Source organism: Sorex araneus, chromosome 3 (assembly GCF_027595985.1).
Source record: "Sorex araneus isolate mSorAra2 chromosome 3, mSorAra2.pri, whole genome shotgun sequence".
NCBI classification, from domain to species: Eukaryota; Metazoa; Chordata; class Mammalia; order Eulipotyphla; family Soricidae; genus Sorex; species Sorex araneus.
In genome coordinates this window covers 227,231,264-227,244,320 of record NC_073304.1, presented here as the reverse complement: position 1 = coordinate 227,244,320, position 13,057 = coordinate 227,231,264, and the positions used below count along the sequence as shown (strand labels likewise).

General features: G+C 48.2%; 1 protein-coding gene across 3 annotated transcripts in view; it reads right to left on the bottom strand.

Annotated features, from left to right (window-relative positions):
• HELZ (helicase with zinc finger) overlaps window positions 1-13,057 on the bottom strand; it is a 180,975-nt gene that overhangs the window by 135,043 nt on the left and 32,875 nt on the right. For all 3 annotated transcript variants that reach the window (XM_055130350.1, XM_055130351.1, XM_055130352.1), the window contains exons 6-7: window positions 6,895-7,019; window positions 2,759-2,815 (exon numbers count right to left, since the gene is read on the bottom strand). In XM_055130350.1, coding sequence (XP_054986325.1) covers window positions 2,759-2,815; window positions 6,895-7,019 — 182 coding nt within the window. The remainder of the gene's footprint in view (window positions 1-2,758; window positions 2,816-6,894; window positions 7,020-13,057) is intronic.

Genomic DNA, 13,057 nt, shown 5'->3' with positions numbered 1-13,057 from the left:
AGAATTTTTCTCACCAGTTTACTCACCCAAAGAATGCTAATCTGAGGCACAGAGAAAGGGGTGAAGCTGGCTGCCTTGCATGCACCTCGGCTCAATCCCTGGCACCACGTGATCCCCTGAGCACCACTGGCAGTGACTGAAGCACAGAGCCAGGAAGAGCCTCCACGCACCACCAGCTACAGCTCAAAACCTCCCACAAACAACTACTATTCTAGTTCCAGAAATTACCAACTGGGGCCAAAGGGAGAGGACAGCAGGCAGGGTGCGTGCTTTGCATGCAGTCGACCCAGGTTCAATCCCCAGCACCATATATGGTCCCCTAAACACCGCCAGGAGTGAGTCCTGAGCACAGTGCCAAGGGTAAACCCTGAGCATGGTGTGGCCTGAATGCAAAACCCCACCCCCGCCCAAAAGGAAAACAGTCAAAGCAAAAAAAAAGCCACTTCTTCTAAAACTGCAATCACAGAACAAAGATTCAAGTGATTTTGTGGCCTTTAATATAATAATTAAAATACACTTGTGGGGACTGGAGCGATAGCACAGCAGGAAGGGCGTTTGCCTTCCACGCAGCCGACCTGGGTTCGATTCCCAGCATCCCGTATGGTCCCCTGAGCACCACCAGGAGTAATTCCTGAGTGCAGAGCAAGGAGTAACCCCTGTGCATCACCAGATGTGACCCAAAAAGAAAAGAAAAAATAGAGTTGTGTATGATCACAAGATTCAATGCTTAAAGTTGAAGCAAAACAAAATAGTCTTCATCACATGAAAGGTCATTTGAATTTAAATTCCCCCTTGAGGTGCCTGAAACTGGTGCGTGAGGAGGACTAGGCCACACCTGGTGGTGCTTGGAGTGTAGGGGGCCCATGCCGTGCCATGAGCTAGGGTCCATGTACCTGCACCAGAGCAAATACGCTCCTGATCCAGTTTACAACACGTGCTCGCTTATCAGTACAGATGGGGCAAACTACTAGAGCAGTCCCGGGCTATCACCCCGTCCCCCCTGTCCCGGCCCACCCTCTGCCCTGTCTCCGGAGCTCTCTGCACTCAGTCTCCGTGAGTCTGGGCCTTCTCCGCTCTCTCTCAGGTGTGGGGTCCACATCCTGAGATATATCCCCAGACCCTCGCGCAAGGGCCCTAACACCCAGTAGGGGCCAATTTTTTAATAAACAAACCAGTCACTTATAATCCACTATGATCAACACTGACCAAAGTGGCAACCGTTTATTTTTGAGAAAGGAAAGAAAAGTGGGGAGGGCTAGAAGAATACCACGGGCAGGTGCTGGCCTTGCACACGACGAACCCAGGTTTGATCCCCAACACCCCACAGAGTCCCTGTGGCCCCCTGCAAGAGTGACAGCTGAGCTCAGAGCCAGGTGTAAGCAAATAAACAGTTTCAGGGCTGCACCCTCTGGTGTTGAGGGCCGATGCAGGACAGCGTCCAAACACGGGCCACACTCAACAAGGCTATCATGATTCTTACGTGATTCACATAAATACAGCTGCTTCTGCATGTCTGTGCGAGGGGCAGGAATTTGACACGCAAAAAAGTGCCTTTTAGGGGACAGAGCAATAGTACAGCAGGTAGGGTGTTTGTCTTGCACACGGCCACCCTGGGTTGGATGCCCGGCATCCCATATGGTCCCCAAGCACCGCCAGGAGTAATTCCTGAGTGCAGAGCCAGGAGCAACTCCTGAGTATCGCTGGGTGTGACTCAAAAAGAAAAAAAAAAAGTGCATCTTACATGACTGTGTTGGCTCCAGCTATCCATGTGAACACATTTTTGCTCATCATTTACCCTGATAAACATTATTCCTATTTCCTAGACACACTTCCTTATATTAAAAAAAAATTACTAAAAGGTTTTTTTAAGATGCTTTTAAAGGGGGCTGAAGTGATAGCACAGCAGGTAGGACGTTTGCCTTGCACGCGGCCGACCCGGGTTCGATTCCCAGGATCCCATATGGTCCCCTGAGTACCGCCAGGGGTAATTCCTGAGTGCAGAGCCAGGAGTGACCCCTGTGCACTGCCAGGTGTGATGCCCCCCCAAAAAAAAAACAAAAAAAAAATAGATGCCTTTAAAAATACAAAATGTTTCTGGCTGGAGAGATAGTACAGCTAGTAGGGCCTCTGCTCTGCACGTGACCAACTGGGGTTCAATCCCCAACCCCCCATGAAGTCCCCAAGCCCCTTTAGGAGTGACCTCGGGGCACAAATCCAGGAATGAACCCTGAGCACAGCTGTACTGTGGTCCAAAAAACAAAAAGAAGAAAAAAACAAACAAACAAAAATGTTTGAAAAGTAACGCGGGGTTAAGGAAAGGGGGGTGGGGGGTATCAGGAATGACCCTTAGCAGTTTTCAGAGGTCCATACATGGGGCCAGGAATTCAAACTAAGGTTGGTGGGATGCAAAACAGGTGATTTTTTAATCGCTATACAAGGTCTCTGGCCCCCAGGAATGTATTTTTAGTATTTCTTAGCAGTCAGATGCAGTTAAGAATGAAGAACTCCCACAGGTCTCTCCAGAGGGTCAGAGATAACTAATGCATGGCTTTGCAGGACAGAGAACTCAGATGCACAGAAAAATCAGCGGCAAAACATAGGGTACAGCCCAGCCACAGTTCAGGAACTAGAAGCTTCTAGAACCCCACCTTTAACCCCTTGCTTTGTGGCTGATGCCCACTGTCTCCAACATTTAATTCACACTTATTAGCCAGAGCGACTTAGAAGCCTTCCAAGAGATTGACTTAAACCGTCTTACCTCTGTTTCTATGAGAAGTGTTTTCAGTCTCGTCAAATCTTTCGTTACCATCCCATTCTGAAAAGACAAAGGAGAAAGCGAAACAGCACTCAGCACACGAGGTCTTCACGGTTCCTCGAGAGGGGGTGGGGAGGGAGGCCACCACGGGGCTGAGGACCATGCCCGGGCCCCCCACGCACCCAAGCCACAGCCCCGGTCCCCACTATGTTGGTTCTTCACGGTGGAGACTTACCTCAATTCCTCACCTATTTCTCCAGATGCAGCTGTAGACACAATGCTATTCTCACTCCCGCCCCAACTACCGTTAACAGTGATGAAGCTCCTCGTTCACTATGTCACTGTCATCCCGTTGCTCATCGATTTGCTCGAGCGGGCACCAGTAACGTCTCCATTGTGAGACTTGTTGTTACTGATTTTGGCATATCGAATACACCACGGGGAGCTTGCCAGGTTTTGCCGTGCAGGTGGGATACTCTCGGTAGCTTGCCGGGCTCTCTGAGAGGGGCGGAGGAATCGAACCCGGGTCAGCCGTGTGCAAGGCAAACGCCCTACCCGCTGTGCTATCGCTCCAGTCCACTTTCACTCTAGCCCTTATTTTTGTTTTTAATGTGACACATGAAACTCTATGTGTGACCCTAATGGAGCTCAATGAAGCTGGTGACTTAGGACATGTCCTCCTCCCTGGCACTATTGTATCTGATGATTCTTCTTCTTTCTGAAGCTCATTATTAAGAAAAAATTAAAAGATTTTTTAAAAAATACAGTTTACAAGGCCAGGAAAAATAGCACAGCAGGTAGAGCGTTTGCCTTGCACGCAGCCGACCTAGGTTGGATCCCCGGCATCCCATAGGGTCCCCCACACACTACCAGGAGTAATTCCTGAGTGCAGAGCCAAGAGTAAGCCCTGAGCATCGCTGGGTGTGACCCAAAAAAAGAAAAAATAAATGCAGTTTATCCTCACTATAATCACTCTGCATCTGCTTTAAGTGAATTCAATGTATTTACAACAGGTTTCACTGAAGAGCAAGACAGGGAGAGATAGAAACAAACCAAACCACTTCTCTCCCTAGACCTAATGGGTCCCAACTGGAAAACAGTGTGCTTGATTGGTTATCTCTGTCTCAGACTCACAAAGATCAGATCACTTGAAAGAGAACTCATTAATAAAGCTGCAGGGACTGGAGCAATAGCACAGCGGGTAGGGCGTTGGCCTTGCACGCGGCCGACCCGGGTTCAAATCCCAGCATCCCCTATGGTCCCCTGAGCACTGCCAGGGGTGATTCCTGAGTTCAGAGCCAGGAGTAACCCCTGTGCATCGCCGGGTGTGATCCAAAAAGAAAAAAAAAAAAAAAGCTGCTGCAGGGCAATATACAAAGAGCCACTCTTCTGAAATCTCCAATTTCTCTTCAGAAAAAAAGAAAGCAAAAACAAAATGACTTCTTAGATTTAGTACACTCAATTTATGTTAATTAATCCCTAACCAAGAGTGAGTCACCAGTGGTCAAGTCTTAAGTTAAACATTTGTACAGGTAAAGCTTGTACAGCGTGTTTGATTTTGGAGGGCGGGAGCAAGGGTACAGAGTACGGTAGGGAGCCTGTCTTGCACATGGTCAACCCAGGTCCAATCTCCAGCCTCCCATACAGGGTCCCTCGGGCACCACCAGAAGTGGTTCCTGAGTGCAGAGGCAGGAGTAACTCCTGAGCACTGCTGGGTGTGGCCCCAAAAACAAAGAATATGTTTAATTTTACAGAAAATAACAAAGAAAAAATATATTATCATTGAGATTTATTGAAACATCTATAAATTTTGCTATATTAATGTACATTTTCACTTTTAAATGAGTTTTAGAAAGTCAAAAGAACACTATTAATCAATCAAGTCATTCATGGCACATTAATTCCTTAGAAAATGGGGGCTGGAGCGATAGCACATTGGGTAGGGCGCTTGCCCTGCACATGGCCGACCCAGGTTCGATTCCCAGCATCCCATATGGTTCCCTGAGCACCGCCAGGGGTAATTCCTGAGTGCAGAGCCAGGAGTAAGCCCTGTGCATCGCTGGGTGTGACCCAAAAAGAAAAAAAAAAAAAAGAAAAGAACTAAGTTATGGGGCTGGTGCAATAGTGCAGTGGGGTGTTTGCCTTGCACGCAGCTAACCCGGGTTTGATTCCTGGCATCCCATATGGTCCCTCAAATACCGCTAGGAGTAATTCCTAAGTGCAGAGCCAGAAGTAAACCCTGAGCATCACCGGGTATGACCCATAAAGCAAAAAAAAATTAGAAAAATAGAAAAAAAATAACTAGTTACGCTCTGAGATGAGCCACTGAATTGACTCAGCAATATACTGAGTATGTTCTTAATTTCTATTTTTAACAACTCTGCCCCTCTCGGAGAGCCCAGCAAGCTACCAAGAGTATGGAGCCCGTGCAGCAGAGCCTGGCAAGCTACCCGTGGCGTATTGGATATGCCAAAAACAGTAACAATAAGTCTCTCAATGAGAGACGTTACTTGTGCCCGCTCAAACAAATCCATGAGCAACGGGATGACAGTGACAGTGAATTTGCATTGAAAATATAACTTTTGGGGCTGGAGTGATAGCACAGCGGGTAGGGCGTTTGCCTTGCACTCGGCCGACCCAGGTTCGAATCCCAGCATCCCATATGGTCCCCTGAGCACCGCCAGGGATCATTCCTGAGTGCATGAGCCAGGAATGACCCCTGTGCATTGCTGGGTGTGACCCAAAAAGCAAAAAAAAATATATATATATAACTTTGTTCCAGATTTTTGCAATTATCAATTCAGAAAAATAAATAAGATACAGAGAATTTGTGTTGTCTAGCAGAGTACATATGTACTTTCTTACTTTCACTGGTTTTCATGATTTCTTAAAAAAAAAAAATCAACAAATTTTACAAGCCACCAACTACTGAAAAAAAGTTATAATTCCTCTTTGATCCAATTTCTACAGATTGCCAATAACAATCCAAAAATTAGTCTTTTCATTCTTTTTTCCAAAACCAAAAACCTAAATGGCACATAACATTATTCCCAAGTCTGATGAATTAGGGTCTCGTGAATATTACTAACCTAGCCACATGCCACCTTCAGTAATTACATAAGTAATTATTTAGCTTAAGTGAATTTTAACACCTTTAAAATAAATGCTTGGGGCTGGAGCGATAGCACAGTGGGTAGGGCGTTTGCCTTACATGCAGCCAACCTAGGTTCTATTCCCAGCATCCCATATGGTCCCCTGAGCACCACCAGGAGTAATTCCTGAGTGCATAAGCCAGGAGTAACCCCTGAGCATCACTGGGTGTGACCAAAAAAGAAAAAGAAATCAAAATAAAATAAAATAAATGCTTAATTTAAAAATCATGAAAGTTCATATGGCCACAGGTACCCTTCAAAGCCTGAAAATAATTCCAGGTTCTACTAAAAAATGACACCTTTAAAAAGAATCATCAGGGTCAGAGACATAGTACAGCAGATAGGGTATTTGCCTTGCACACAGTCAATCCGGGTTCAATCCCCGGCATCCCATAGGGTCCCCCAAGCACCGCCAGGAGTAATTCCTGAGTGCAGAGCCAGGAGTAACCCCTGAGTATCATTCGTGTGACCGAAAAAGCAAAAATAAAAATAAAGAAAATCATTGAGCTATCTTTATCTTATACTTTTCAAAGTTGTAAAAAGCACCTGAAATGCTTCTTGCATATTCCATCACACCCAAAAATCGGATACCTCGACACGTTTGTTGACAGAAATGAGTATCGAAGGGCCCAGGGCGACGGCTCTGGCCAAGGGGGCCCCATGGACGAGCCCTGGGCTGGGCCCAGCAGCGTGTGGTTCTCTGCACGCCCAGAGCCTAGGGTGTGGCCCAAAACCAAAAAAGAAAAGAAATGGGTCTCTCCAGACCCTCCTAAACTCTGATTCCTCTCTGATTTCTGAGAGGAGGAAAATGGACAATACAAACAAATTACCCGCCCCCCCCAACACACACACACACACACACACACACACACACACACACACACACACACACACACACACACACACACACACACACACACACTATTCTAAAGGAGCCAAATGCATGAGTCTGTTTCTGGACCCTCTGACGGAGGGTGCCCCACGTACCAAGGACTCTCCCGTCAGTGACTTGGTGAGGATGCTGGACACGGGCTGGAGCTTTCCTTTCAGATGCATGCAGCACAGCACTGCCTGGACCGGCCCGTCGCCGTTGGCCAGTCCTTCTCCCAGCACTGTCGGAAAAAGAGCCGTCGTTAGCCGTGTGACACGCAGCGCCCAAACACGACCCTCTTCGGACACCAGCGAGGAGTAACTTCAAAGCATTCCAGGGCAGCCAAGGCGGCATTTCGCTTCTCACCCAGAGATGCGTAAAGAAATGACAGGGGGCGATCAACAAATCTAGCCCGCTAGAGTCTAGTCGGGGCGACAGAACCAGGGGAGGGGAGGGGGAGATCATTTTTGGCTTTAGTTTGGCTTGCATGGGGGTGGAGGGCTGGCCATGCTCGGGGGAGAGGCTAGTCCTGGCCTGGTGCTCAGGGATCACCCCTGGCCCAAGAAGAATAAACCCTGAAGCCTTCTGGTGAAAATACATCAACTTGCAAATTTCTGGGTTTGACACTGCAGAGATACTAAATCAAGTTCTCATATTTTGGCGGCATCACCAGAGACTGGGGGGTCATGACGCGCAGGGGTGAGGACAGGTCTGGGAGGCCACGGTGCATGAGGAGCCAGGGGTCCGATGCATCACAGGTTCTCCTGAGGAACCCCCCAGGAGCAACCCCAGGCCCCCCTCCCTGGCAGGAGCAGCTCCTGATGGCTTCTGGGTGTGACCAAAAAAAAAAAAAAGACACTAATGTTCCATGCAGTGCCACTCTGTTCTAGATCAATGGCCTGTGACCTGTGTAATGTGGAACTATTCTCTTGACTTTTATTTCAAATGTTTATTCTTTGATTATCACCACGAGCTATACAAAAAAGGCTGGATATCCTCACAAATAATAAATTTTCAGGATTCATGGGAATGGGGGAAACACGCTAAAAGAAACTGTCTCAATTTTTCATATTCCTTGAGCAATTTAAAATGAGCTGCTGGGAGCCAGAGCAATAGCACAGCGGGTAGGGCATTTGCCTTGCACGTGGCTGACCCGGGTTCAATTCCCAGCATCCCATATGGTCCCCTGAGCACCTCCAGGAGTGATTTCTGAGTGCAGAGCCAGGAGTGCATCACAGGGTGTGACCCCCAAAAAAGAAAAAAAAAAAAAAAGAGCTGCCGGTGCTGGGAATGTGACTGGGGGAGAGGCTTGCATGTGTGAGGCCCTGGGTTCAACCCCCAGCACCACAGACAGGTAAAAGAAAGCCCATAGTGAAACAAGAGTCCCTGAGAACCCAACGTTCACATGACAACCAGAAACACTTGCCCCAGCTGCTGGCAAGTGCACGCAGAAGGCACATCCTCCTGACGGTACCAACTACGCCCATTTTGTACCACCTCTTTGGAAATGATTTCTTCCAGCAACGGCTAATGGGTGGGTCAGTAAAACAAGCTCTAGCATTCTCTTTACTGGAAACTCCAAGATCACTGCAGAGGTAGGGGGACACAGAGGGGCCAAACCCACGGCCTCTCGCACTCCAGGCTGACGCTCTACCACTCAGCCACGTGCCACAAGGTTCCATTTCTGTGTGCACACAGCTCAACTTCCGCTGCAGAAAACTAAGTTGCTGGGAAATTTTTTTTAGAAATTCTAATTTTTTTTTTTTTGTCCTATCACTTTCCAAGAAAACATGCTGCATATTGAAAGTGCACTGGGCCACTTGGTGATATATTCCGAACACACTGAACATATCCTCCTGTTCCATGTCTGACTGCGCTCATCAAGTCCTACATGAGAGCTCGTCACAAACTCACCGCTCCACTGCAACAGTGTGCACTTAAAGTTTTCTTCAAATCCTTAGATGTTTGTAATAGCGACATGACGGCAACAAAAGTCACTGGAGCAGCTCGCTTTGTTTTTGTTCTCAGCCCCTGGCAGACTCAACATGTACCTTTGTTTCACTGCATCACACCCCAAGAGGTAGAAACATCCGCTTGAGAGACTCCATAGCACTCCCATTTTTTAACTATGAATGACACAGCAGGGGCCAGGGAGGGCGAAGTGGGCTGGAGCAAGCAGGGGTCCTGGGTTCCAACCACCCCACAGCACTTCCAGAACACTCTTCTAAGCACTGAACTCAGATGGGCCTCTGAGCACCACCTCCAAGTGTGGCCCAAAACCAAAATTAACAGCACTACAATAAACCTCTTATTTGGGTGGGGGGGTGGGGGGTGGGGATCATACCTGACTGTGATCAGGGGTTACTCCTGGCTCTGCACTCAGGAATCACTCCCGGTGGTGCTCGGGGTGGGGAGAGACGGGATGCCGGGGATCGAACCTGGGTCGGCCATAGACAAGCCAAGCGCCCTCCCCGCTGTACTACGGTTCCGGCCCCGTAACCCTCATTATACTATCGCTTCTTCTCGTTGCAGTAGATTGCTATTTGGAGAGGGGAGGGTGCATATCTGGTGATGCTCAGGGGCTACTCCCAGTTCTGTGCTCTTGGACACTCCAGGTCATGCCCAGGGAACCATGCAGTGCCATGGATCAAACCTCAGGACTCCAGCCCATGGGACTCCCAGCCATTCGATCTCGCCCTCCCTCTCTGGCTTTAATCACTTTTATTTTGGACCCTACTGTACAGTCACTGAGTTATGAGCAGCTCTCACTGGAGACTGTTCTATTCCTACCCTGCGGGTCCTTACTCAATGTGGTCATCTGTAAAACAAACATAAACGTGTGCAAAGGATCAAAGAATTTATACAAATAAAATTCCTGGGTTATTTTGTTTGTTTTTGTGCCACACCCAAAAGGTTTTCAAGGCTTACTCCTGGCTCTGTGCTCGGGAATTACTCCTGGCAGGGCTCAGGGAACCATTTGGGATGCCAGAGATTGAACCAGGGTTGGCCGGGTGTAAGACAAGCGCCCCTACCTGCCATATTATCGCTGCAGCCAGTGAGCAAAATTCTTTTGAAGAAAAGAAAAAAATCATCGGGGGCTGGAGTAATAGCACAGAGGGGAGGGCGTCTGCCTTGCATGTGGCCAACCCGGGTTCAATTTCCAGCATCCCACATGGTCCCCTGAGCACCGCCGGGAGCAATTCCTGAGTGCAGAGCCAGGAGCAACCCCTGTGCATCGCCGGGTGTGACCCGAAAAGCAAAAGAAAAAGAAAAAAACAATCATCAGAGCACCAGGGCAGACAGCTCAAAGGGCTGGAGTGTCGCGCCTAGCAGGTACAGGGGTTGGGCTCAATCCCCACAACGCCAGTCCCCATCAGTTCCCCTCCCGCCCCGCCCGCCGCAGCTCCGCTGGGTATGCACCTGGCGTTCCCCAGCCCCCACAGAAAAAGAAAGAAAAGAGATGGGCTTCCCAAGGCCTGGTCCCCTCGCAGTGACTAAGACGCTTTCTCCCCTGTCAACAGGTTCCAGAGAAGCTTCTGTCCGTTCCAGGCTGAAGGGGCAGCAGGGAAGGGGGAGTAGTCCAGAGGACGCTTTCGACGATGGAGGAGGAAAACTGGCACTTTACTGGTGGTGTGGCATGGCCCCATTTTACCTCGGAGACACACACCTGGATACTCTCAGAAACTAGTGCTGCCTCAGTGAAAAGTCACTGTCATTGTCACTGTCATCCTGTTGCTCATCAATTTGCTCGAGCAGGCACCAGGAACGTCTCCATTGTGAGACTTGTTGTTACTGTGTTTGGCATATCGAGTACGCCATGGGAGCTTGCCAGGCTCTGCCGTGCAGGCAAGATACTCTCGGTACCTTGCCCGGCTCTCTGAGAGGGGCAGAGGAATCGAACCCAGGTCAGCCTCGTGCAAGGCAAATGCCCTGCCCACTGCGATATCACTCCAGTAAGTTTATAAAAAGAAACAAGGGCTGGTGAGAGAGTACAGGGGTTGAGACACTTGCCATGCACGCAGTCAACCCATGTTTGACCTCTGGCACTGTGTAGGGTCGCCGTGAGGCCTGCCAGGAGTGACCCCTGAGCACAGAGCCAGGAGGAAGCCCTGTGCACAGCTGGGTGTGGTGGCAAATCCAGCAAAAAAATTTTTTAGAAAGAAATCACAGTATTAATGATCAAGACCCTCTAACAGTTTCCTTAAAGGCAAAACCTGTTACCTTCCCTTTCCAAAATTCAGAATGCAATATAGTGAGAACTGATAACTGAGAAAATATTCACAGTAGGTATCAGTAAAGGACAAGGAAACTTAGGAGAAGAGAAAAATTAACATAGAAACAGAAATTCTCCTAGGGGATCCAGGTCCCTTTTCAACAGTTAGAATACAAAGACACTAGTTGTAGGAACTGAAAAAATCTCAGGGTAACCAAAAAGGGGAGGGAAAAAAACCCTAGTTCAAGCTCAAATGATGGTGTCATGTCCATTTTTTTTTTAGTGAAGCAAAAACTTTTTACTGGAAGAAATTTCCTTAGAGAAGTGTGAGAGGCGAGAAAGAGGATCTAAGTGTTCGAGACAGAACAGGGGCTTCTCCGGAGAGGAAAAACCCAGTCATGTCAAGCCTGAAGAACATCAAGCTCCATCATATTTTACAAATACCTTCCATGGAATTTTGGTTTTGTACAAAGTGCATGCTGAATTTTATTTTGGAAAGATTCTTCCAACTACACTGATGTTTAAATGTCTCAATACAGGTCAAAAAGACACTTCTCTTTTTCTCTCTGAGACAAGCAGCAGTATTAACATGCTTTCCCCCGACTCTGGCCGTTAACTGCAATTCAGTTTCTATCTTACAGGTTCCCACATGAGCTATGGGGGGGAGGGAATGGTGAACAACTGTAGATAAAAATTCTCCTGCTTTTGTGTCATGTAACAAAATGAAATTTCAGTACTGCCAATCTGGGCCCTTATTATCTTTAGTGTCTTTTTCTAAGTCTTGAAAGAAAACAAAGCAGACACTGTTATTAAACTTTCCTGGGCTGCAATAACCAAACTTGCCCAAAGAGATGATGTTTATAGAGAGTCTAACCCTGAGTAGCTGTTAAAATGAAAAAGAAAGTTGCTTAAAAGGTTGCAATCCCCTGAAGATAATTTTCTTTCCCAACAACTAGGAAGATTCAGCTGCAAGCCCAGGAGGGACTGAACACCACTACTCTATGGCCGCCCAGAAGGGACTCAACACAGCTACTCTGTGGCCACCTAGGAGGGACTCAACACTGCCACCCTATGGCCGCCCCCAGGAGGGACTCAGACCAACGCCCTAGGCCGCCTTGGCTCCAGAGCCCTTTCTCATCCGAGAGTTGGGTGACGTTTTGCAACACTATGTCTTACTTGGGAGGCTTAGGACCTAGTATTACCTGAGTAATATTAAAATAAAAATATTTATTCCACTGCATCGATTTAAAACTAATAATAACAACAACAACAATAATAATAATAATAATAATAATTTTTTAAAAACAGCAACAACAACAACAATAATAATAATTAAAAAAAACAGCCTCTGCTGGCTGGCGCGATGGCAAAGCAGGGAAGGAGCTCGCCTTGCACGGCCTGACCATCGGTTCAGCCCCGGACACCCGCCACGGTCCCTGATCCCTGTCAGGAGTAAGCTCTGAGCCCCACCCGGTGTGCCCCCACACACCTGCACTCCCCCGCCGCCAATAAAAAAGGATAGTCTGGCTAAGGTTGGATAATCATCGAAATTGTCTTTTTCTTTTTGGGGGGGCGGAGGGGAGGGCAGATGGTTATACCCACTGGTGAGTGGTGCTCAGGGGCTAAGTCCCAGATCTGTGCTTGGGGGCTGCTCCCAGTGGTGTTCGGGGAACCCTGTACTACGAGGAAGCAACTCGGGCCTCCTGCAAACAAAGCATGTGCTCAGTCTACAGCCCCCTGCGCATCTCTACCGCCCCTTAAACTGTCCTTTTAATCACAACAAAAGCAGGGCTGGAGCGATAGCACAGCGGGTAGGGCATTTGCCTTGCACGCGGCCGACCCGGTTCTAATCCCAGCATCCCATATGGTCCCCTGAGCACGGCCAGGGGTGATTCCTGAGTGCAGAGCCAGGAGTAACCCCAGTGCATCGCCAGGTGTGACCCAAAAACAAAACAAAACAAAACAAAACAAATTACAACAAAAGCGTAATTCTCAGGGCCGGAGAAACACTACAGCGGGTGAGGTGCTTGCAAGTGGCCAAGCCAGACCCCAGCCCCAGCTTCCCA